This window comes from Anomaloglossus baeobatrachus, chromosome 2, assembly GCF_048569485.1.
Source record: "Anomaloglossus baeobatrachus isolate aAnoBae1 chromosome 2, aAnoBae1.hap1, whole genome shotgun sequence".
Classification (NCBI taxonomy): Eukaryota; Metazoa; Chordata; class Amphibia; order Anura; family Aromobatidae; genus Anomaloglossus; species Anomaloglossus baeobatrachus.
Window position 1 is genome coordinate 421,934,568 of NC_134354.1, and position 26,318 is coordinate 421,960,885.

Genomic DNA, 26,318 nt, shown 5'->3' on the forward strand with positions numbered 1-26,318 from the left:
CCTCTCCCCTCCTAACCCTCCTCACCTGTCCTGTCATTGTTTGTCTAGGTTCGATAAGAATTGTGAATTTTATGTTTTATGTATGAAAAACGTAAATTGAAAATCTCAATAAAAATTCAAAGTTTAAAAAAATAATGGGGTTAGGGCTAGCTGTATATTATCAGCTGGCCCTAAGCCCGAAATTCATGATGTCAATATTAGACATGGCCACCATGAATTTCTAGTAAAGATAAAAAAAAACAACACACAGAAAAATAGTTTTATTATAAATAAAACACAACACAATTAGTGACTCCATCTTTATTGAAATAAAGAACCCCCCTCCGCAGTAATCCTGGGTCAAGGGTCCCGCGCCGTCCAATCCAGATCCAATATCAGGACGTGAATCACATCACACATCAGCTGATTGTATAAAAGCCGAGTATATAATCAGCTGTTGCATCAGTAGAAAGAAAAAAAAAATACTGAGTCACGTCCGTGCTGATTACCGGCAGCTCCTGGAGCGATCGGATGAGACTGATCCCGTCCCATCGCTGCAGGAGCTGCCGGTAATCAGCTGATGAAGTCTCCTGACGGCAGGATCAGCTGATAGGTGAAGCCGGCCGGGCGCTAAAAAGCCGGCGACACCGCAAGAATTACGATCAGCTGACGCGTCAGGTGACTGCATCAGGTGATCCATCGCCAGGTCCTGCAGGCATTGTACGTACCCGGGGCACCTGCACACAGCCGGAGCGGCGGTACCGGAAGAGGAGCTGGGAGCGGACATGGCACCGGGACCCTGCAGACAGGTGAGTATGACATTTTTTTTTCTACTGTTCACTTTTGTTTTCGCCGCTGCCTCCACCTCCCGCCCAGCCATGACGCCGCACGGGAGCTGACATGGCACCGGGCGGGTTGTGGAGGCAGCGGTGGTGGTACCGGGAGGATTCATGCTTCTGTGCTTACCAACAGAAGGAATCCTCTTCCTGTACACGTCACCTTAGTACCCACCCCTTGCATGTATAGCTGCGTTTTTAGTCATAGAAACGCAGCTATATGCGTTTTTCATTGCGTTTTTGAACATCTCATTGAACTCAATGGGTGAAAAACGCAGAAATAATTGACATGCTGCGTTTTTGTAGTCACCACAAAAACGCAGCTACAAAGAAACGCTGTGTGCGGACAGCAAAAATGAAAACTCAGACATTGCTGGAGAAGCAATGTCACTGCGTTTTCAGCGCAAAAACGCGGTAAAAACGCCTAGTGCGCACAAGGCCTTAGACTGGAGAAGCAGCGGAGATACTGCACTTGGCACAGTGAGGATGAATACTTGAGGGTGAGTATCTGATGTCCTTAACTAAAAGTGGACAACACCTTTTAAAAAAAAGTGCAGAAATACACCCTTGTCGGAAATTGGCACTGTGAGAGGAAAATAACTTTATTCCTCCTGGCAGCGTTCCAGTGTCAATCATGGCACTGTTCAGTCACCGCTCTGCTTATGGAGTGCGGTGGCTGTAACTACACATCCCGCACTGACTGACAGCTGGTTCTAATGCAGAGTGAGTGTAAGTCAGGGCAGGGGGCGCGATTACAGCCATACACAAAGCGGTGATTGTACCCACGCCAGCACCGTCCCCATGACTGAAACCATTTGCAAACTGCTCCAGGTCTCTCATTTCAAGGCATCTTCTCCCATCAGCAATTTTAAATTCTGTACACAGGTGTTCAATGGGATTTAGATCCGGATGTATTGCTGCCCCGTCAGAACATTCCAGTGCTTTTCTATCCATTTCTGAATGTTTCTTGAAGTATGTTTGAGGTCATTGTCCTGGTGGACCTAAGACGCAAGCCCAGCTTTCTGACACTGGGCACTACATTGAGACCTAAAATCCTTTGGTAATCTTTAGATTTCCTGATGTCTTGTAAACAGTCAAGGCACCCAATGCCAGAGGCAGCAGAACAACCCCAAAATATCTTTGAACCTCCACCATATTTGACTGAAAGGTATTATGCTCTTTTCTTTGTAGGCCTCATTCTATTTTCAGTAAACTATAGAATTATGTGCTTTAGCAAAAAGCTCTATCTTGGTCTCATCTGTCCACAAGACGCTTTGCTATTAGGATTTTTACTTCCGTACATTTTGGCAAACTGCAGTCTAGCTTTCTTAGGTTTGGGGTCCTCCTGAGTCCCCTTCCATAGCGTTTCATTTCATTCAAATGTGGATGGATAGTTCAACCTGACACTGATGCACCCTGAGCCTGCAGGACACCTTGACTTTCTTTGAAGATTGATTGGGGCTGCTTATCTGTCATTTGGACTATTCTGCGTTTCAACCTTTCAGCAATTTTTCATTGCCGTCAGTGTCATGGGAGATTAGTTACAGTGCCATGGGTTTTAAACGTCTTGTTTACCGTATTTTTTGGACCATAAGACGCACTTTTTCCCCCCCAAATGTTGGGGGAAAGTGGGGGGTGCGTCTAATGGTCTGAATATAGGGCTGTGGCCGGGAATGAGGGTGCTGCGGTGGAGCGGGTCATCGGCGGCACGAGCAGTCTGTAGCAGCCTGCCGTGACCACGTGGGCCTGCTCGTTACATATGTACGCCCATCATCCCGCCCATCATCTCTCAGCGCTGAAGCCAGCGCTGACAGGTGGGCGGGATGATGGGCGGGGGGGTGCGCGCATAATTAACAGCCGTCCGTGATCACCCCTGGCAACTACAGCCTGGAGTGATCATGTGCGGCTGTATTCACTGCTCCCCGCGCATCATCATCAGCGCGGGGGGCAGTGAATCAGTACACTCACCGTTCCCCTGTAGCTTCGCGATGTCCTCCAGTCTGCCAGTCAGCTGATCTGTGTAGAGAGCGGTGAGCACAGCAATGACGTCATTGCTGTGCGCGCCGCTAGTCACGCAGGTCACCCGGCAGACAGCAGGACATCGCAATGCTGCAGGGGAACGGCTCCACACAGATCAGCGGCGCTGCTGCCGCCACAGATGGGGGAGGAGCAAAGCTGCATGGAGCGAGGAAAGGTGAGTATAAACCTTTTTTTTTTTTTTTTTTTTTTTTTTTTTTTTTTTTTGTGTGTGATACAGGATACATGCCATATAGCAGGATGAATGGGGGTATATAGCAGGATGAATGGGGGTATATAGCAGGATGGATGGCGGTATATAGCAGGATGGATGGCGGTACATAGCAGGATTGTTGGGAGTATATAGCAGGATGGATGGGGGTAAAAAGCAGGATGGATGGCGGTATATAGCAGGATGGGAATATATACCAGGATGGCAGTATATATCAGGATGGGGGCATATAGCAGGATGCCAGTTTTTAGCAGGATGGGGGCCTATAGCAGGATGGCAGTGTATAGCAGGATGAGGGTATATAGCAGGATGAGGGTATATAGCAGGGTAAGGGCATATACCAGGATGGGGTTTATATACAAGTCAGGAGGATCATTACCAGGATGGGGTACCTTAGCAGAGAATTTGAGGTCATTACCCCCCCCCCCCCCCCCATAAGTGTCAGCAGCAGATCCTCGCCCCATACAGTGTCATGACCACATTTTTTGCTTAAAATTTCATTTTCCTATTTTCCTCCTCTAAAACCAGGGTGCGTCTTATGGTCCAGTGCGTCTTATAGTCCAAAAAATACGGTATGTTGTACACTATGGACAAAGGAATATCAAAATCTCTGGAGATGTACTTGTAATCATGAGATTGTTGATAATTTTCAACAATTTTGGTTCTCAAGTCCTTAGACAGTTCTTTTCTCCTCTTTCGGTTCTCCATGCTTAGAGTGGACCACAGACACACATTGCAAAGACTGAGTCAACTTCTCCCCTATTTATCTGGTTTCAGGTGTGATTTTCTATTACCCACACCTGTTACTTGCCACAGGTCAGTTTGAATGAGCATCACATGCTATAAACAAAGTTGTTTACCCACAATTTTGGAAAGGTGCCAACAGTTTTGTCCTGCCCATTTTTGGGGTTTTGTGTGAAATTATGTCCAATTTGCCTTTTTTTTTTCCCTGTGTTTTCTTGTGTGTTGTTTCTATACACACACAGAAAATAAATGTGTATAACAAATCTTTAATTTTATGTGAGAAATACTTACGGTAATTTTCTGGAACAGTTTTTCAAGGGTGCCAACACTTTCAGCCATGACTGTATATGCAAATTGATAACTAATTTTTTTTTTCTCCTAGTAAAATCTAAGCTGATTTTACAATCTATAGTTGAATGGCAATTATCCAACTACAGACTAATCAGCGGACAGTTTGGGAGAGCAGGCGAATCAGTGTAGTCATGCTGCTGCATTTCTAGCAATTAGGCTATGTGCGCACTAGGCGTTTTTGCCGCGTTTTTAGCGGCGTTTTTTACCGCGTTTTTGTGCTGAAAACGCAGTGACATTGCTTCCCCAGCAATGTCAATGGGTTTTCAGAAGTGCTGTCCTCACACAGCGTTTTTTTTTAGCTGCGTTTTTGTGGTGACCAAAAACGCAGCATGTCAATTATTTCTGCGTTTTCCACTGCGTTTTTCACTCATTGAATTCAATGAGATGTTAAAAACGCAATGAATAACGCATATAGCCGCGTTTCTATGACTAAAAACGCAGCTATAAACGCAAGGGGTGGGTACTACAGTGACGTGTACAGGAAGAGGATTCCTTCTGATGGTAAACACAGAAGCAGGAATCCTCCCGGTACCGTCACCGCTGCGTCCACCTCCCGTCCTGTGCATGTCAGCTCCGTGCGGCGCCATGTCTGGGCGGGAGGTGGAGGCAGCGGCGAAAACCAAAGTGAACAGTAGAAAAAAAAAGTCATATACTCACCTGTCCGCAGGGTCCCGATGCCATGCCCGCTCCCATCTCCTCCCGGTCCCGCCGCTCTGGCTGTGTGCAGTCTCCCCGGCCGGCAGGACCTTGCTTGCAGGACCTGGCGGTGGATCACCTGATGCAGTCACCTGACGCATCAGCTGATCGCGGTGTCGCCGGCTTTTTCGCGCCCGGCCGGCTATCAGCTGATCCTGCCGTCAGGGGACTTCATCAGCTGATTACCGGCAGCGATCGGACAGGATCAGACTCCTGTCCAATCGATCGCTCCAGGAGCTGCCGGTAATCACCACAGCACATAAGTGAGTATTATTTTTTTTTTTTTTTTCTACTGATGCATCTGCTGATTGTATAATCGGCTTTTATACAATCAGCTGATGTGTGATGGGATTCAGGCACTTGATCCTGACACATCATCTGATCGCTTTGCCTTCCAGCAAACCGATCAGATGATATTGGATCCGGATTGGACGGCGCGGGACCCTGACCCAGGATTACTGCGGAGGGGGGTTTATTTCAATAAAGATGGAGTCACTAATTGTGTTGTGTTTTATTTCTAATAAAAATATTTTTCTCTGTGTTGTTTTTTTTTTATCATTACTAGAAATTCATGGTGGCCATGTCTAATATTGGCGTGACACCATGAATTTCGGGCTTAGGGCCAGCTATACAGCTAGCCCTAACCCCATTATTACCTAGCTAGCCAACCGGCTTCAGGGCAGCTGGAAGAGTTGGATACAGCGCCAGAAGATGGCGCTTCTATGAAAGCGCCATTTTCTGGGGTGGCTGCGGACTGCAATTCGCAGTGGGGGTGCCCAGAAAGCATGGGCACCCTGCACTGTGGATTCCAATCCCCAGCTGCCTAGTTGTACCCGGCTGGACTCAAAAATTAGGCGAAGCCCACGTCATTTTTTTTTTAATTATTTCATGAAATAATTAAAAAAAAAAAAGGGCTTCTCTATATTTTTGGTTCCCAGCCGGGTACAAATAGGCAGCTGGGGGTTGGGGGCAGCCCGTACCTGCCTGCTGTACCCGGCTAGCATACAAAAATATGGCGAAGCCCACGTCATTTTTTTTTTCTTTTTGGGCAAAAAACTGCATAGTCCTGGATGGAGGATGCTGAGACTTGTAGTTCTGCAGCTGCTGTCTGCTCTCCTGCATACACTAGTGAATGGAGGATGCTGAGACTTGTAGTTCTGCAGCTGCTGTCCGCTCTCCTGCATACACTAGTGAATGGAGGATGCTGAGACTTGTAGTTCTGCAGCTGCTGTCTGCTCTCCTGCATACACTAGTGAATGGAGGATGCTGAGACTTGTAGTTCTGCAGCTGCTGTCTGCTCTCCTGCATACACTAGTGAATGGAGGATGCTGAGACTTGTAGTTCTGCAGCTGCTGTCTGCTCTCCTGCATACACTAGTGAATGGAGGATGCTGAGACTTGTAGTCCTGCAGCTGCTGTCTGCTCTCCTGCATACACTAGTGAATGGAGGATGCTGAGACTTGTAGTTCTGCAGCTGCTGTCTGCTCTCCTGCATACACTAGTTCTGCAGCTGTCTGCTCTCCTGCATACAATGAACATTTTGAAGAAGGAAATGACATCAGACCTTTTTTTTTTTTTTTTCATCAACAATCTTTAATGGCATTGTGCACTGATTAAAAACGCAGTGAGCAAAAACGCAGCAAAAAACGCACCAAATCGCGGCAAAAACGCATGCGTTTTTGCCGCGTTTTTTTTAGCCGCGGGTGCGTTTTTTAGACAAAAACGCACATAAAAACGCAGCGTGAAAAAAACGCCTAGTGCGCACATACCCTTAGTGGATATTTGGAAATTCATGTTGTATTACCTACACAACCACCTAAGGCTGCTTTCACACTACGTTTTTTTAACATGCGTCATGAACGTTTTTTTTCTGGAAAAGTGAATCCTGTTTTTACAAAGAAAAACGCATGCATACACTGGTTATTTTGCAGGATCCTGTCACTTGAAGTTTATGAGCGGGCATTGAAGTCATGTGATCGGGAGTGAGGGGAACTGAACGTGATAGACTGGGAGCCGGCATCTGACAGCTGCGGACGCTGGTAACCAAGGTAAACATCGGGTGACTAAGCGAAGTGCTTTGCTTGGATAGCCGATATTTACCTTGGTTACGAGCGTCCCCAGCTGCTAGAAGCCGGGCTGCCTGCTCCCTGCACACGTAACCAAGGTAAACATCGGGTAACTAAGCGAAGAGCTTTGCTTGGTTACCCGATATTTACCTTGGTTACGAGCGTCCGCCGCTCTCAGGCGTGGGAGAAGAGAGAGAGGAGATAGAAGAGGGAGGGGGAGAGATGGTGGAGGAGGGAGAGACTGATCACGCCAGGCTGGTTTCTGGGCATGCTCAATAGAGCAAGCAGGATCCTGTCTATCAACATGCCAGCGTTCACATGCGTTTGCGTGCAGTATAGTCAGGATCCAGTGAAAAACAGTATTTGGACGCAGCTCAAAAACGCTACAAGTAGCGTTTTTGAAAAAAGTTAAAAAACTGCAAGTCGCTGGATCCTCACTATAACGCACGCAAATGCAGGTGAACGCATGTTGACGCGAGTCCATTGCAAATGCATTGAAATGAAAACGCATTTGCACTGGATCCGTTTTTGCGTTAAAAAACCGTTCATGACGCATGTTAAAAGTAGTGTGAAAGCAGCCTCACCCAGCACAATGTACATTCTATGTCAAAAAGGGTACACCACTTATCTAGCACATCGATAGGGGCTTTCAATTTGCAACAATACATTCTTCTGGAAAGGTTTTTCCCAAGATTTTGGACTGTCTGTTTGATTTTTGCACTCAGCCAAAATAGCATTTGTGAGATCAGGAGCTCATGTTTGGCAAAAAGATCTCGTTTTCAAAACCATTTCTTCAGGTACCTTACTGAATGTACGGGGTGATATCAATATTGATTGCTTTTTCTTAGGATAGGTCACCAATATCAGATCATTGGGGGTTTGACACCCCACACCTCCACCAATCCTATGTTAGCAGGTCACAGTGTGGAGCTGGAACACCACAGCTCCATATACTATGGACTTGAGCACCTTACTTATAAGTTAGTGGGGAGGGTACGATTAGTTAAAGAGTAAACGTTGAAATTCTTATTTAATACAGTTAGGTCCAGAAATATTTGGACAGTGACACAATTTTCGCGAGTTGGGCTCTGCATGCCACCACATTGGATTTGAAATGAAACCTCTACAACAGAATTCAAGTGCAGATTGTAACGTTTAATTTGAAGGTTTGAACAAAAATATCTGATAGAAATTGTAGGAATTGTACACATTTCTTTACAAACACTCCACATTTTAGGAGGTCAAAAGTAATTGGACAAATAAACCAAACCCAAACAAAATATTTTTATTTTCAATATTTTGTTGCGAATCCTTTGGAGGCAATCACTGCCTTAAGTCTGGAACCCATGGACATCACCAAACGCTGGGTTTCCTCCTTCTTAATGCTTTGCCAGGCCTTTACAGCCGCAGCCTTCAGGTCTTGCTTGTTTGTGGGTCTTTCCGTCTTAAAGGGAACCTGTCAGCAGAAATTTCCCCTAAAACCTAACAGATTCCCCCTCTGCAGCTCCTGGGCTGCATTCTAGAAAGGTCCCTGTTATTATTGTGCCCCCTTTCTGACAAAAAAAAAAAAGTTTATAAAGAGGTACCTTTTTGGCTTCGGATTCTATAAATCTGACACGGGGGCGGGCAGCCTGATGGCCGTTATTCTGCCCCCTGGTCCTGTATGCCGCCCCCATCGCTGATTTCCATACTTTTGGACGCCGCCCACTGCTCCAGCCATCCCCGCGCATGCCCAGTGCCAGTCTCACGGGACTGAGCACTGTGACTGCTGGTGACGTGTGCGCAGGCAAGTGATTATGGGCGGGACTGTGACTGTTATCAGCAAGTACCCGCCCATAATCTCGTGAGCGCGCAAACCTCTCCAGCGTCACACTGTGCTCAGTGTAGATGCTAGACTGTATGGGCTGCTTCCAGGGATGACGTCCCTTTGTCACGTGATAGGGGCGTGTTCAAAATACTATCACGTGACAAAGGGATGTCATCCCTGGAAGCAGCCCATACAGTCTAGCATCTACACTGAGCACAGTGTGACGCTGGAGAGGTTTGCGCGCTCACGAGATTATGGGCGGGTACTTGCTGATAACAGTCACAGTCCCGCCCATAATCACTTGCCTGCGCACACGTCACCAGCAGTCACAGTGCTCAGTCCCGTGAGACTGGCACTGGGCATGCGCGGGGATGGCTGGAGCAGTGGGCGGCGTCCAAAAGTATGGAAATCAGCGATGGGGGCGGCATACAGGACCAGGGGGCAGAATAACGGCCATCAGGCTGCCCGCCCCCGTGTCAGATTTATAGAATCCGAAGCCAAAAAGGTACCTCTTTATAAACTTTTTTTTTTTTGTCAGAAAGGGGGCACAATAATAACAGGGACCTTTCTAGAATGCAGCCCAGGAGCTGCAGAGGGGGAATCTGTTAGGTTTTAGGGGAAATTTCTGCTGACAGGTTCCCTTTAAGTCTGGATTTGAGCAAGTGAAATGCATGCTCAATTGGGTTAAGAACTGGTGATTGACTTGGCCATTGCAGAATGTTCCACTTTTTTGCACTCATGAACTCCTGGGTAGCTTTGGCTGTATGCTTGGGGTCATTGTCCATCTGTACTATGAAGCGCCGTCCGATCAACTTTGCGGCATTTGGCTGAATGTGGGCTGAAAGTATATCCCGGTACACTTCAGAATTCATCCGGCTACTCTTGTCTGCTGTTATGTCATCAATAAACACAAGTGACCCAGTGCCATTGAAAGCCATGCATGCCCATGCCATCACGTTGCCTCCACCATGTTTTACAGAGGATGTGGTGTGCCTTGGATCATGTGCCGTTCCCTTTCTTCTCCAAACTTCTTTCTTCCCATCATTCTGGTACAGGTTGATCTTTGTCTCATCTGTCCATAGAATACTTTTCCAGAACTGAGCTGGCTTCATGAGGTGTTTTTCAGCAAATTTAACTCTGGCCTGTCTATTTTTGGAATTGATGAATGGTTTGCAGCTAGATGTGAACCCTTTGTATTTACTTTCATGGAGTCTTCTCTTTACTGTTGACTTAGTGACAGATACACCTACTTCACTGAGAGTGTTCTGGACTTCAGTTGATGTTGTGAACGGGTTCTTCTTCACCAAAGAAAGTATGCGGCGATCATCCACCCCAGACCTTTTAACTACTTCATTGATTACAGGTTAACGAGGGAGACGCCTTCAGAGTTAATTGCAGCCCTTAGAGTCCCTTGTCCAATTACTTTTGGTCCCTTGAAAAGGAGGAGGCTATGCATTACAGAGCTATGATTCCTAAACCCTTTCTCCGATTTGGATGTGAAAACTCTCATATTGCAGCTGGGAGTGTGCACTTTCAGCCCATATTATATATAATTGTATTTCTGAACATGTTTTTGTAAACAGCTAAAATAACAAAACTTGTGTCACTGTCCAAATATTTCTGGACCTAACTGTATATTAGTAGTACACATGAAAATGAGCACCTTTTGTAATATGCCTGATTAGATACAGTGAAGTAAATAATTATTTGATCCCTTGCTGATTTTGTAAGTTTGCCCACTGACACAGACATGAGTCTATAATTTTAAGGGTAGGTTAATTTTAACAGTGAGAGAATATCCAAAATAAAATCCAGATAATCATATTGTATTAATTATATACATTTATTTGCATTTAGCAGAGAGAAATAAGTATTTGATCCCCTACCAACCATTGAGTGCTAGCTCCTACAGACCAGTTACACTCCTTATGAACTTTTACATGTATTAAAGACAGCTGTCTTAAATTATCACCTGTATAAAATACTCCTGTCCACAGACTCAATTAATCAGTCAGACGCTAAACTCGACAACATGGGCAAGACTAAAGAGCTTTCTAAGGATGTCCGGGACAAGATCATAGACCTGCACAAGGCTGGAATGGGCTACAAAACCATAAGTAAGATGCTGGGTGAGGAGACAACTGTTGGTGCAATAAGAAAATGGAAGAAATACAAAATTACTGTCAATCGACATCGATCAGGGGCATCATGCAAAATCTCACCTCATGGGGCATCCAGGATCATGAGGAAGGGGAGAGATCAGTCTAAAACTACACTGCAAAACTTAATGATCTCAAGGCACCTAGGACCACTGTCGCCAAGAAAACCATTGGTAACACATTACGTCTTAATGGCTTAAAATCCTGCAGTGCCTGCAAAGTCCCACTACTTAAGGCTATGTCCGCACGTTGCTTTTTACCTGCTTTTTGCTGCTTTTTCAACTGCAGCGTTTAATGCCAAAATGGTTTTGTTCTGCTTTTCAAGCAAAGTCTATGGGAATTTTGGTTTCGTGTCCGCACTATGCAGTTCAAACTGCAGCCTTTTTGTTGCAGAACTTTGGTCAAAAACTCAGCTTTGCAGTGCAAAACCCAAATGGCAAAAACAATTGACATGTCAGAGATTTGCAAAGAGTAGTGGACCAAAATTCCTCCCGACATGTGCGCAAACCTCAACATCAACTACAAAAAAAATATGACTGCTGTGCTTGCCAACAAGGGTTTTGCCACCAAGTATTAAGTCTTGTTTGACAAAGGGATCAAATACTAATTTATCTCTGCAAAATGCAAATAAATTTATATAATTTATACAATGTGATTTTTCTGGTTTTATTTTGGATATTCTGTCACTGTTAAAATTAACCTACCCTTAAAATTTACAGATTGTCCAGGTCTTTGTCAGTGGGAAAACTTACAAAATCAGCAAGGAATCAAATAATTATTTCCTTCACTGTAAATATGCTGCTTTCTTCTTGCAGATTGAGCTTTTACTCTTAAGTCATGGGTAAAATCTGCATTCAGTGAAGACATATTTTCACATTACTGAGAGAGAATGTGACAGTTGGTGTTTTGTTTTGGGTTTTTTTTGTTTGTTTTTTTAATTCTATGACTAGAAAGTGGGAAGAGGAAGGGATTACCTGGAGGCAGACATAGGTATTCTGCTATTCTGCTTCAGGTTCACCTGAAATTACACTTATAGTTCTCCATAGAACTTAAAGGGGGTTTCCGCTTTCCAAGATCCTATCCCAATATGTAGTAGTGGTAGTGGTAGTGGTAGTAGTAACCTCCAATTAGAAATGAGGATAGTTCTCCTGATATAGGTATGTCTCTTACCTCATGTGCAGGGCAATGTTAATATATAAACCCCTGGCAACACCCCTAAGGCAAAATGAACAAATTGTGCCCAAAGTGTCTGTTTTTGGCCACTGTTATTTTCAAACACTGTCTTAAGCTCTAGTGAACTCAATGCCCAAGAGAGATGCGCCAATTCTAGCGCTGGACCCGGCTCTTCCCATTGCCCTGGTGCGGTGGCAAACTGGGTAATAAATGGGGTTGATGCCAGCTGGCATCAGACCCTGGTATTAGTAAAGGGTGGGCCTCTAGCAGATGCCCCCATTACGAATTCCATTATTTGAAAGTCATAAAAAAAAAAATGTAACGTCCCCCATTGATTGTGAGAGCAGCCCCTGCAGGCACACACATACTGCGGTGTGTGCTTCCCTGCGGGGACCTGGACCTCATAAGGTTAAACCAGGTCACTGCAGGAGCGCACACAGTAGTGTGTGTGCTTGCGCCTGCAGGTGCACTGACATCACAGGGAAAGGTAGTTAATTCACCTGACTCCGTGACGCCACTGATGCGCGATATCGTTATCCGGGTCCAGCGGCACTGATGTTACGAGGTTAGGTGAGTCCTTGCGAACTCACTTCACCTCACCCTGTGCCGTGCGATCTGGTGCTGTCGCGGGTCGCTAGGCAGCGACGTTACAGGGTCAGATGAGATGAATGCTGTCCTGGAGCTGGCACGCTGCTGTTGCTTGTTCCTCCGATCTGTCTTGTCCTCCAATTAGCTGTTTTGGGGGCGGTCTCCACTTCTGTTGTCACCGCGTGCGCTCCTGCGCTGACAACTAGAGCAGAAGATGCGAGGGCGCATGCGCCACCCTCTCACCCGCAAGAAAAGAATAGCAGAAGATCACATGATTTTCTCAAAGATGGCGCCGGAGATGAGCGCTATGCGCAGGTGCCAACTCCGACTCCATCTTAGTAAAGATATTTAGTAAATAGTAAAATTACCATAAATAACAGAGAGAGGACGGAACAACAGGCAGGGGGGGGCGCAAATCACAATGAATACCCACACAGTTATTAGTGGATCCTCAGCTGCTGTCATTCAAGTAGCTAATGATTTTAAAAACTGTACTTTCTTGGAATTCAAAACCTAAACATCCGAACTGACCACTAAAGGTATGTAGTAAATCGGCCTGATAGTGCCAGTATAGCACTGGCTTTAGGTTATATCCGAAAATCCTGATTATTGGTTTCCTTTAACCTCTGCAGCAATGCTGGCAGCACTCATGTCTATTTTGAAAAAACAACCTCTGGATATGACAATGAGCTTGTACACTCAACTTCTTTGACTGACCATGGCGAAGCCTGTTTTGAGTGGAATCTGTCTTCTTAAACCGCTGTATGGGCTTGGCTACTGTACTGCAGCTCTGTTTCAAAGTGTTGGCAATCATCTTACAGCCTAGGCCATATTTATGTACAGCAACAAATCTAATTTTCAGGTCCTTAGTGAATTATTTGCCATGAGGTGCCATGTTGAACTTCCAGTGATTCAAAACCATATAATTTGTATCTAGAATAGAGGATATACTACCATATAACCATGAAAAACCTCTAAAAAAATCAATTTTATTAAATATTCATTAAAATACTCCCAATCTAAAAACTTTGGGGTCATACCCAGTAGTTCAACACTAGACAAAAAGTCGTGATTGTGAATAGTGTATAAGGTCCTAAAAATAGGGCAGTAGGCCAAGGGCGTGCGCCCCCCGTTCGTGATTTTTAGGGGGTATCGCAATATGGGATGGAGGGACCTAGTATTCCCTAATGTTTATCCCTACCTGGCAACGGAGGTGAATACACCTTTTGGGTGCCCCCGTTCCTCGGTGGCTAGCCCTAAATGCCCCTGTCACTATTCCTGGCCTATAACCACCACCAGTGCATTGTGTTGGGGTGATTAGGTGGTCATGCGTCAAAAGTCCTACGTCGAGACCTTATATAAATCAAACACAGATATTGTACATCACCAGTATTCCAGTTATATAGTTTCAAACACTATCCGCCCTCAATCATTAATTCAGCTAGTACATCATATTGTTGAGGGAGATATCAAAAGGAATTTCTGGGGAGATGAAAAAAGGTCTTGACAGAAGGTATGATAGACCCAACTGTCCTAGTACTTATCTTGCCATGACCGTTATTACTCCCATTGCTCCCTACTTCCAGTGACCAGTATGAGAGTGTGTGAAAGATAACACCAAATGTAACACACCTGCTCCCCATTCACACCTTGTAACATTCATGAGGCACATGACACTGGGGAGGGAAAATGACTAATTGGGCAGAATTTGGCAATTTTCACTTAGGGGTATACTCCCTTTTTTTACCAGCGGTTTAGACATTAATGGCTGTGTGTTGCGGTATTTAGAGGGCACTAAATTTCGGCTGAGTTCACATGTCCAGTAATCTACCGTTAGAACTGATACTGCAGAGATCCGTTGGCAAAAATGTCCTGCAAACACAACTTTTTTCTTCATTGTTAAATAACTGATGTCCATCCGCTTTCTAAATCTGGGGGGGGGGGGCTCCATTGCGCTCCATAAATCGTTCTTTTCCATGATTCCTTGGTGGACTCAGAGGGTAGATTTTCTTGAAATTCCAGATTGGTGCATATACGGTAACCAATTGGTATCTGCCCAATAGGAATCCTACTGTGGCGTGCTCCTATCTCGGCTGACAGACTTCACAGAAGGGACCTTAGTAGTTGGAGGGTATTTTAATTTCACCTTCGACCCAGTAGTTGATACTTCCTCGGGACGCCGCTTTTTCTCTAAATGACAACTGGGGGCTCTCGAGCAAAAATTGCAGTCATTGCAATTGGTTGACATATGGAGGGTACTGCATCCCTATGGGATGGACTATTCTTATTATTCCCTAACTCACTCCTACAGCCGCATCGACATGCTGTGGATCAGTCAACATGCCATGTCCTGGTGAGTCCAGGGCTCCATTGGGTCCATCTGCCTTTCAGACCATGCCCCGGTGTTTGTCCAATTTACCCCTCCAGATAGCTCATGGTCCCAGTGGATGTGGCATCTTAATGAGCACCTGCTCAAGGACGTGGTGAGGGGCCTACTAATTAAGCAAGTAACAAGGCTTAAGCGAGAGACAGCCTCCTTGATCGCCTCCTTGCTACAGCGAGTATGGACCCTTGAGACGTCGCACAAAAAATCTTTGACAGCCTCGTTATATGCAGACTTGGTGGGATCCTGGGAGGAACTTAGGAAGCTCTTAGATCAAAAATACTCTAACCAAAAATTGCGTTTACAAATATATCTTTACGAATACGCACATAAATGGGGGAGGGCTCTCTAGGTTCATACATCTTAGAAAGTCCATAAATCACGTCCCAAAAATTAAAGACTGGGGGAATTGGACGTATTACTCAGGACCTAGTTAAAATAGAAGCGTTTCGTGCCTTCTATGGGGACCTATACAATATCAAAGGACAGTTTACTGACATGCCCCCGACAGCACTCACTCATAAGATCAAGGACTATGTTCAGCAGACTGCCCTTCCTGGGCTGGATAGAGAGGCAGTAGAGGCGTTAATCAGATTTCTCTGAAGGGGAAATAACCTCAGTTATTGGGGACACGCTGATGGGCAAGAGTCCTGACGGTTTTACGGTTAAGTTTTTTAAGGACCAACTTGTTCCTTTCTTGATACAGGTTTTCAACTCTATATCCGCTGGCGCGTCTTTTGTCCCTCAGTCACTGGAGGCACACATTTGTATCATCCTGAAACCGGGGAAGGATCCGGTTAATGTCGCTAACTACCACCCCATATCTCTTACATAGATGTCAAAATATTTTCAAAAGCTCTGGCTAATAGATTGCCGCCCCTTCTCCCAAATGTGATACATACTTATCAGGTGGGTTTTTGTAGTGGGTCGAGAGGCGACGGACAACACGAACAAGTCGTTTCTTCTGGTGGCTCGGGCGAAGGCAAAAAGATCCCTATGTGCATACTCTCTATAGACGCAGAGAAGGCCTTCGACCGAATCAGTTGGAATTTCATAATGGCTTTGTTGCGACAGGTGGGTTTGGGAGATAAGTTTATCAGAGGAATGGTGTCCATATATAACGCGCCATTAGCCAGAATCAAGGTCAATGGTTCCCTTTCGTCTCCAATTAACATAAAAAATGATACCCACCAGGGCTGCCGTTATTCCTATATGTACTTTTAATGGAGCATTTGGCTTTGGCCATTAGAAGGAACCCAGATATACACAGGATAAGCTTGGGGGAACATCAGTGTAAAGTGGCCTTATACACAGATGACCTCCTCTTCTATGTCACTCAACCTCACATATCTTTCTATGTAACTCAACCTCACATATCTTTTCCTTCCTTGGTCAAAGAATTCGAGAAATTCAGACATCTGAGTAACTTTAAAGTTAATTACACTAAATCAGAAGCCATGAATATCACCCTGCCTGGGGATGTGGTGGCCAAGATCACTTGTAATTTTCCCTTCAAATGGAAGACTTCAGCTCAGACTTACCTCGGGGTAACCGTCCCACGAGAGAGCACCAAAATATTCCATCTTAACTACCTCCCCTTACTGTAACGCACCCTAAAACACCTCAAATTCTATGATAGACAAAAGCTGTCCTGGTTTGGACATATTAACATCATAAAAATGGATGTCCTCCCCTGTTTCTTATATATTTTTTAACCAACCCCTATAGCCCCACCAACTTCCTCTTTTTCCAGATTACAATCAACTATAAATAGATTTGTGTGGGATGGGAGGAGTTCTCGGATAGGGTAGAGGGTCTTAAGTAGATTCAAAGGAGAAGTGGGGGGGGGCAGGCTTGCCAGACTTCAAAAGATATCACAAGTCATCCCTATTGATGTGATTATTGGACTGGCAGTTCTATAAGTCCACTAAACAATGGGTAAGCCTGGAACAGGTCTGCTCTGAAACGCCCCTGCGGTTCCTCGCATGGATATCACCATCATGAAGAGGCTTGGTGGACTAGGGAAGCGGAATTCCTTAAAGTGACATTGAGGTGCTGGGCTCTTGAATGCCGGAGGGGATCTCTATGAAAGGGGCTTGGCCCCCTCTCGCTGATAATCTCCCCTCCCCCCCCCCCAACCCAGAGTTTCCCCCGGGCCTAGGAGTTGATCGCTTTTTGTGTTGGAGGAGGAGTGAAGACACAAGGTTTGAACAGATTTTACAAAGAGAACCGCTCTCTTTCATCTCTTATATCCTCGCAGGCTGTACCTCCAAATTAGGTCCTTCCTTTTGGAAGGCTGTAGACGTTCAAATTTTGCCGCCACACCCAAACAGTTTGAACAACTTTTTGCTGGAATGTCCTCCAAGGCATCTTCTGTATTTAGTTTACTCCTTTTTGACCAACGAAATAGATAACCAGGTGCTTAGGTACTTTGAGAAGTGGAATAAAGAGCTGGGGCTCTCCATATCTGAGGAGGAATGTCAAAAGGCCTTCATACTTACTCACAAATTCTCCATCGCTTGTGTTGCCCAGGAGAAAAACTTTAAGATTCTTACCAGATAGTACAAATGCCCTGATACACTCCATGCAATATTCTCAGAGGTCTCTGATAGGTGTTGGAGGTGTGGGAGGGAGAGAGGAACAATGCTGCACATCAAATGGGATTTCCCTTTAATCCAGCCATTATGAAAGTCAGTATTTGTGGCTCACAATAAAATTAGTTGGGAAAATTTGGTGGGCACTCCCCAGATGGCTTTACTTTCGATTCTTCCAGGATCACTCAAATCACAGAGAATGGGCCTGTTCAGATTTTGTCTCACGGCAGCCCGTTTGGTGATCCCAAGATATTTGAGATCCCATGGGGTACCATCCATAGGGGAGTGCTTCGCGAAAATGGCCAACATTCATAGAATGGAGAGACAGCAGAATCTAATGACTCGGTAGAAAAGTTCTTGACCCCTTAGATCCTATTTCTGCACTCCCCGACACTTAAGACCATCCTTGGAAGTCCATAAATAGACTATATTGCACAAATCCTGTGGAGCATGCTCCCTCTTGAGCCCCAAATACTAGATACCGTCCCCTCCCAGCCCCCCCCCCCCCCCCCCAATCCTCCCTTCCTTAATATTTCTTTTTTCTTTTGTTCTTGTTAACTTCCCTAATATCGGGTATATTCCCTCATAGTCGGTTTGCTTCGAAGTCCAGCGTTCTAATTGTTGTAGATTCTTTATGGTTGGGGTTACTGTACCGAGCTTTGTGATAGTTCTGATGTTGTATACAATGTGTGATATTACAGCCGGAAGGTGGTTCCCTTGGCTATATAATGCAGTACCTGTTTGTTTCTTCTTTATTTCTGTAAAACGTTAACTTTAATATTAAGAGATTACACACAATAACTGGCCTCTGTTTAAAATATTTTTATTAGAAAGGTTATATAACAACTAAAAGGAAGGGAAGGAATCAAAGATGTTATACAATTAGTATAATTCGTTGTACAGATATTTCATATGAACTTTAAATTATCATACATGTTTCTATAAATAGGGAGGTGGGGGAAATGTAGGGAAAGTAGGTATAGGGGAGTAAAGTAAATTTATTAGAGAATCTGGAAAGTGGGGAAGGGGTATGGGGAAAGGAATAGGATATAGGAGAACCATAACCTATAACAGACTAAAGCTAAAACGACCATAAACTAATATAATTAATACTATTAATATAACATCAAATACATATATTCATTGTATGGAAGACCACAATAAATGAAGAATCTAAACTTCTAATAATAAGAGAAAAAAAAAGTATAGTTGGAGGAGAATTAAATTAAACTAGAAAGGAAATGTGCAAACGTTTTATGTATTAACTATATAGACTGGTAAGCCAACTAAGTCATGATACACCTTGGTGGTAATTGTTCCAGAGATTCCATTGTCTGTAATACTTGGGAAAAGAATTATTTAAGGTTGCATGTTGTTTTACAAACTCATTAGGTTGGGCTAAATCTGTTTAGAAACCAAAACAAGTGAAGAACTAGGAGTAATAGTGCAAAAAAACAAAAACTCCTAAAAACAGTTTTTTATTTTATCAAAGTGTTAAAAATGCTCCAAAACAGAGCGCAGTAACTCTTATATAATCAAGTACACTGGTCAAGTGTGGTGGAAGAAAGGGCAAAAAGAGGTATAAGCCAAAGTGATAGGGGGAGCTCTAATTTACTCAACACTCAAGATAGAGCTATAGATAACATAACTTCAATGATATAGTTTTGTAAATTGAATGCCCTGTTATTCTAGGGGGTGTAGAGAGAGGGATAATCTCACCCTCCCTTTACCTACCTACCAGCGGAGGTGCACCATAAGTTATTGGGTACCCCCCGCTCCTCGTCGGCTTTCCCTATTCTGTCCCTTTAACCCGCAAGTCGCAGGAACAACCACCACCAAGAATAAAGGTGCAAATAGTCAGAAGGTCATTATAAATGTGGTTACCTGGATTGGCAACCCGGAAAATCCATACAAAATATTTACTATTAGCAACACACTTGGAAAATCCATACAAAATATTTACTAGGGCTTGGTCACCATAGATATGATAGCCAAACTACAGCTGTATATATAAATGTTCCTATACAGCTATACAAGTGCAAATTGGTAATAATATACCGATGATATAAGTGATAACAAGATAATAGCATGTAATCCCAACAGGGAACTTATCTGTTAGAATCACTGATAACAAATCCCAATCCCGACGCGTTTCCCCCCTATTTATATCTTTAGGGGTTCATCAGGGGAAGAAAGAAGGATTTCATCATATCCACATCATCAGTATCATAAACTTTCTTTCTAAAGAGAAAGAGATATCGGTTTCCCAAGTAAGGACATTATATAACGTCCAGACATTATAAAACGCCGCAGAGTGTTAGTGACGTGATCACCGCATCTGCGCGGTAGAATCCCACTCACCGCTCCATGTTGTCAATTGGAAACAGCGACGCACCTGCGCGGTGAAGCGTCAGCGTCATGGTTGACGATATTGTGGCGACGTCACGCTGACGCTTCACCGCGCAGGCGCATAGGTGCGTCGCTGTTTCCAATTGACAACATGGAGCGGTGAGTGGGATTCTACCGCGCAGATGCGGTGATCACGTCACTAACACTCTGCGGCGCAGGTGCGGAAGTGACGTTTGTGTTTACCACCTCACTACTTTGGACACCATCCCCGTCTGTTCGTGTGGGGGCGTGGAAGTGATGTCTGTGACGTCACATGACCACTTCAGCCGCACCTCCTATTGGTCACGCAGGTATGGAAGTGGCGGTCTCACCACATGTTTTACACTTCCGGCGTTACGCCACGATACAGGAAGTGGGGTTAAAGCATGTAACCGGCATTTAGACATTAAAAGACGCCAGCGAGGAAGGGTATGCTGCCTCTCTGCCCGGTGTTCTTTCTTGGGGTCATTATACCTGGAGCACTAGCGGGTAATGCATGCCTGACATGTTTGCCCACTACTAAAGGCTACTGATGTCGGCCTGATACCATGAGGAAAGCCAAATTAACTAAGGTATGACACTAGACAAATTGGTCTTGTACAGTGTATACTGTAGAGAATGTATGCGAATTTTCTGGACGTTATATAATGTCCTTACTTGGGAAACCGATATCTCTTTTTCTCTTTAGAAAGAAAGTTTATGATACTGATGATGTGGATATGATGAAATCCTTCTTTCTTCCCCTGATGAACCCCTAAAGATATAAATAGGGGGGAAACGCGTCGGGATTGGGATTTGTTATCAGTGATTCTAACAGATAAGTTCCCTGTTGGGATTACATGCTATTATCTTGTTATCACTTATATCATCGGTATATTATTACCAATTTGCACTTGTATAGCTGTATAGGAACATTTATATATACAGCTGTAGTTTGGCTATCATATCTATGGTGACCAAGCCCTAGTAAATATTTTGTATGGATTTTCCAAGTGTGTTGCTAATAGTAAATATTTTGTATGGATTTTCCGGGTTGCCAATCCAGGTAACCACATTTATAATGACCTTCTGACTATTTGCACCTTTATTCTTGGTGGTGGTTGTTCCTGCGACTTGCGGGTTAAAGGGACAGAATAGGGAAAGCCGACGAGGAGCGGGGGGTACCCAATAACTTATGGTGCACCTCCGCTGGTAGGTAGGTAAAGGGAGGGTGAGATTATCCCTCTCTCTACACCCCCTAGAATAACAGGGCATTCAATTTACAAAACTATATCATTGAAGTTATGTTATCTATAGCTCTATCTTGAGTGTTGAGTAAATTAGAGCTCCCCCTATCACTTTGGCTTATACCTCTTTTTGCCCTTTCTTCCACCACACTTGACCAGTGTACTTGATTATATAAGAGTTACTGCGCTCTGTTTTGGAGCATTTTTAACACTTTGATAAAATAAAAAACTGTTTTTAGGAGTTTTTCTAAATCTGTTTAGGCTATGTGCGCACTAGACCGTTTTACCTGCGAATTTACCCGTGGATTTGCCGCGGAAATTTCTTGAGAAAGATTAGAAATCTTTCTGCAGACATTTCCCAGCAAAACCTATGTGTAAAAAAAAATAGCTGTGCGCACACTGCGGATTTTTCTCAAGAAAATTTCTTGAGAAAATTTTCTTGAGAAAATGAGCATGTCCATTATTACCTGCGGAATACCCCCGGAATTTCTATACTTGCATGTGTCAGGAACAACCTGAGGAAAATCAGCGGTGAAATCGCATGCGTTTTTACCGCTAATTTGGTGCGTTTTTTTCCCGCAGGTGCGGAAATCTTCAACTCCCAGAATGTCTCAAGAAAGTTTCTTGAGAAAAAGGACATTTCTAGTGCGTACATAGCCTTAACATCGGAGTCTGTGGAGAACGGATCTGTTAATGGATTGCTATTAGACATCCGTCTTTTTTACATTTGTAATGGATCCATTTTTTGCTTACTGGATTAGTTTCAAATGGAAGATAAATAGCAATCTGTTAACAGATCTATTCTACATAGACTCCCATGTTGGGATAAAAGGCTGCAGTGCTAACCACTGAGCCTTCGTGCTGCCCTATATATTGCAAAAAATGTGATGTGAAACTGGCCATTATCAAGACAACTGCACATAATATAAGGATTGATGTTACAACTTGAGCTGTTAAATTAAAGTCAATATTTTCTTTTCCTTCCCATTAAACAGATTGCAGCCCCTTCATGTAACGTGCAGGATTCTACAGAGCCTAACAAAAAGAAGCCTCGGATTGCAATTACACCAGTGTGTAGACCGTCTTTCAGGTACCAAATTTTGAGCAGTTAAAAACTGTAGCTGCCAGATTATTATATTATACATCATATACAGTGCCTACAAGTAGTATTCAACCCCCTGCAGATTTAGCAGGTTTACACATTCGGAATTAACTTGGCATTGTGACATTTGGACTGTAGATCAGCCTGGAAGTGTGAAATGCACTGCAGCAAAAAAGAATGTTATTTCTTTTTTTATTTTTTTTTTTTTTTTTTTTTTTTTTAAATTGTGAAAAGTTTATTCAGAGGGTCATTTATTATTCAACCCCTCAAACCACAAGAATTCTGTTTGGTTCCCCTAAAGTATTAAGAAGTATTAAGAAGTATTTCAGGCACAAAGAACAATGAGCTTCACATGTTTGGATTAATTATCTCTTTTTCCAGCCTTTTCTGACTAAGACCCTCCCCAAACTTGTGAACAACACTCATACTTGGTCAACATGGGAAAGACAAAGGAGCATTCCAAGGCCATCAGAGACAAGATATTGGAGGGTCACAAGGCTGGCAAGGGGTACAAAACCCTTTCCAAGGAGTTAGGCCTACCTGTCTCCACTGTTGGGAGCATCATCCGGAAGTGGAAGGATTATGGAACTACTGTTAGCCTTCCACGGCCTGAACAGCCTTTGAAAGTTTCCACCCGTGCCGAGGCCAGGCTTGTCCAAAGAGTCAAGGCTAACCCAAGGACAACAAGGAAGGAGCTCCGGGAAGATCTCATGGCAGTGGGGACATTGGTTTCAGTCAATACCATAAGTAACGTACTCCACCGCAATGGTCTCCGTTCCAGACGAGCCCGTAAGGTACCTTTACTTTCAAAGCGTCATGTCAAGGCTCGTCTACAGTTTGCTCATGATCACTTGGAGGACTCTTGAGACAGACTGGTTCAAGGTTCTCTGGTCTGATGAGACCAAGATCGAGATCTTTGGTGCCAACCACACACGTGACGTTTGGAGACTGGATGGCACTGCATACGACCCCCAAGAATACCATCCCTACAGTCAAGCATGGTGGTGGCAGCATCATGCTGTGGGGCTGTTTCTCAGCCAAGGGGCCTGGCCATCTGGTCCGCATCCATGGGAAGATGGATAGCACGGCCTACCTGGAGATTTTGGCCAAGAACCTCCGCTCCTCCATCAAGGATCTTAAGATGGGTCGTCATTTCATCTTCCAACAAGACAACGACCCAAAGCACACAGCCAAGAAAACCAAGGCCTGGTTCAAGAGGGAAAAAATCAAGGTGTTGCAGTGGCCTAGTCAGTCTCCTGACCTTAACCCAATTGAAAACTTGTGGAAGGAGCTCAAGATTAAAGTCCACATGAGACACCTAAAGAACCTAGATAACTTGGAGAAGATCTGCATGGAGGAGTGGGCCAAGATAACTCCAGAGACCTGTGCCGGTCTGATCGGGTCTTATAAAAGACGATTATTAGCTGTAATTGCAAACAAGGGTTATTCCACAAAATATTAAACCTAGGGGTTGAATAATAATTGACCCACACTTTTATGTTGAAAATGTATTAAAATTTAACTGAGCAACATAACTTGTTGGTTTGTAAGATTTATGCATCTGTTAATAAATCCTGCTCTTGTTTGAAATTTGCAAGCTCTAACTTATTTGCATCTTATCAAACCTGCTAAATCTGCAGGGGGTTGAATACTACTTGTAGGCACTGTATAGGCTATGTACGCACGTGTGCGCTCTGCACCGCACACAAAAGGTCCGCTTCAGAGCGCAGCTGAAAAGCTCCGTTCTGAAGCGCATGGTGCCTGCAGAATTCGTGCGGTCTGCATGCTGCCTCTCCCTATAGACAGCATGCAAAGCGCACGAAAGAAGTGACATGTCATTCTTAGAACGCACGCTTCGGGCAGCAGCTGAATCGCTGCGTTCTAATACGCCACGTGCGCACGTCTCATGCACAATCTTCATAAATTGTGCTGGGAACGTAGGACGCATGCAGTTACGCTGCGGTGCAGAACGCAGCGTAACTGCATGCAATACGCACATGTGCACACATAGCCTAAAGATTAGAATGATTGTTCTCAGGTATAATTTGAGGAATTTCCTTTAACAAAAGTCACTGTTTATAGATCTATAGATTTATTTTCATGTCTTAACTTCTAAGAATAATGGTAACTTCATCACAGAAAACATGAAGGCTTCTGAAATGATTGTAGCCACTATACATGTGTTTAGTGAGAACAGTTTGAATGAGGATGTATAATGAGAAAATAACAGCGAAGAAGAATTGTAAAGGATTAATGGAACGGAATAAAGAGGAAATGGAGAAGTTGAAGCAATGAAGAAATAAACTAATGAGAAGAAAAAGAAATAAACTGATCGGAAGCGAAAAATTTGGAGTCACAGCCAGAAACGCGTCAGAATTGCAGTGTGATTTTGGATCCTTTTTAATTAATTCACTTTTTTAATGCATTTTCAATTAAGACATTTTTAACCAACCCCATAGTAGTGCTGGATTTTTCCTTTTTTTTCTTCTTATACACATGCATTTTGTTTGCAACAAATAGATTGCCACGACAAAGGACTTTAACGTCCGAAATGTTGGACTATAAGCGGTCTTATCTTGATTCAATAAAATATTATTTTAGAAAATACCTGCTCTGTGCTGAAGTTACCATTACTCTTGGTATGAATTTTAACACAGTTGAACAGACTTTTCATTCTATTAACTTATAACAGTAATTATATTTGACTATGGCCGGCGTCACACGGGACGATATATCGTGCGATCGCATGAGCGATCGCACCCGCCCCCATCTTTTGTGCGTCACGGGCAATTTGTTGCCCGTGGCGCACAAAGTCGTTTACCCCCGTCACACGTACTTACCGAACGACCTCGCTGTGGCCGGCGAACATCCTCTTCCTGAAGGGGGAAGGATGTGCGGCGTCACAGCGACGTCACACAGCGGCTGCCCAATAGAAGTGGAGGGGTGGAGATGAGCAGGACATAACATCTCGCCCACCTCCTTCCTTCCGCATTGCCGGAGGACGCAGGTAAGCTGTGTTTGTCGTTCCCGGGTGTCACACGTAGCAATGCGTGCTGCCATGGGAAAGACGAACAACCGGCGCGCAGAAAGAGGAACGACTTTATGAAAATGAACGACGTGTCAACGAGCAATGATAAGGTGAGTATTTTTGCTCGTTCACAGTCGTTCGTAGCTGTCACACGCTGTCACACATCTCTAACGATGCCGTATGTGCGTCACGGAATCCGTGACCCCGACGACACATCGCCCGATATATCGCAGCGTGTGACACCGGCCTATCTGTCCTAATAAATGCATTTTTACTAGGCTTATTCTTGCTTTGATGTTTCTTTTGTTTTGTCTTATGGCTGCATTAATTTTGTGTATTTTAGAGCATTTCTATCAGAATTTGAATTGGAGAAAAATAAGGAGATTTATTGTAATCATGTTTTGATGCACATTAATAGTCAAGGAGCATTTACATTTGAAGGTAATTTAACATTTTGTATGTATAAGGTAATGTATTTGTATGCTGATCAAATGGAAACCATTTACAGAAAATACTTGCTTTATTAGTTTAAATCCTTAACCCCTTCACGACCATGGACGGATATATCCGTCATGGAGCGTGTCCCGTTAAGCCTCGCCCCCTGCCGCGTTTAGGCGGCGTTGATCGGCACACATATCAGCTGTTTTCAACAGCTGACATGTGTGCCTGCATGTTACGAGTGGAATGGCATTCCACCTGTAACATTAACCCCTTACATCTCGCTGCCAAAGTCTGGCAGTGAGATGTATATACGCGCGGTGAAGATTTTCACTTACGCCGCCCCCACCGGAAGTCACGTGAGTGATCACGTGACTTTCGGTGGTTGCCATCGTAGCACAGGGTCATGTGATGACGCCTGCAGATATGATGTTTCACTTTCGTTTTCCCTCGGCCTGGAGCAGAGGGAAACAGGAAGTGACTGTATCTGCTGTTTACAGCTGTATAGCTGTG

At 44.2% G+C, this 26,318-nt stretch overlaps 1 protein-coding gene across 4 annotated transcripts in view; it reads left to right on the forward strand.

The window, feature by feature from the left end:
* The window catches only part of S100PBP (S100P binding protein), a 141,603-nt gene that overhangs the window by 102,335 nt on the left and 12,950 nt on the right, over nucleotides 1–26,318 (forward strand). For all 4 annotated transcript variants that reach the window (XM_075336174.1, XM_075336175.1, XM_075336172.1 and 1 more), the window contains exons 3-4: nucleotides 22,233–22,327; nucleotides 25,711–25,808. In XM_075336174.1, the coding sequence (XP_075192289.1) occupies nucleotides 22,233–22,327; nucleotides 25,711–25,808 (193 nt within the window). The remainder of the gene's footprint in view (nucleotides 1–22,232; nucleotides 22,328–25,710; nucleotides 25,809–26,318) is intronic.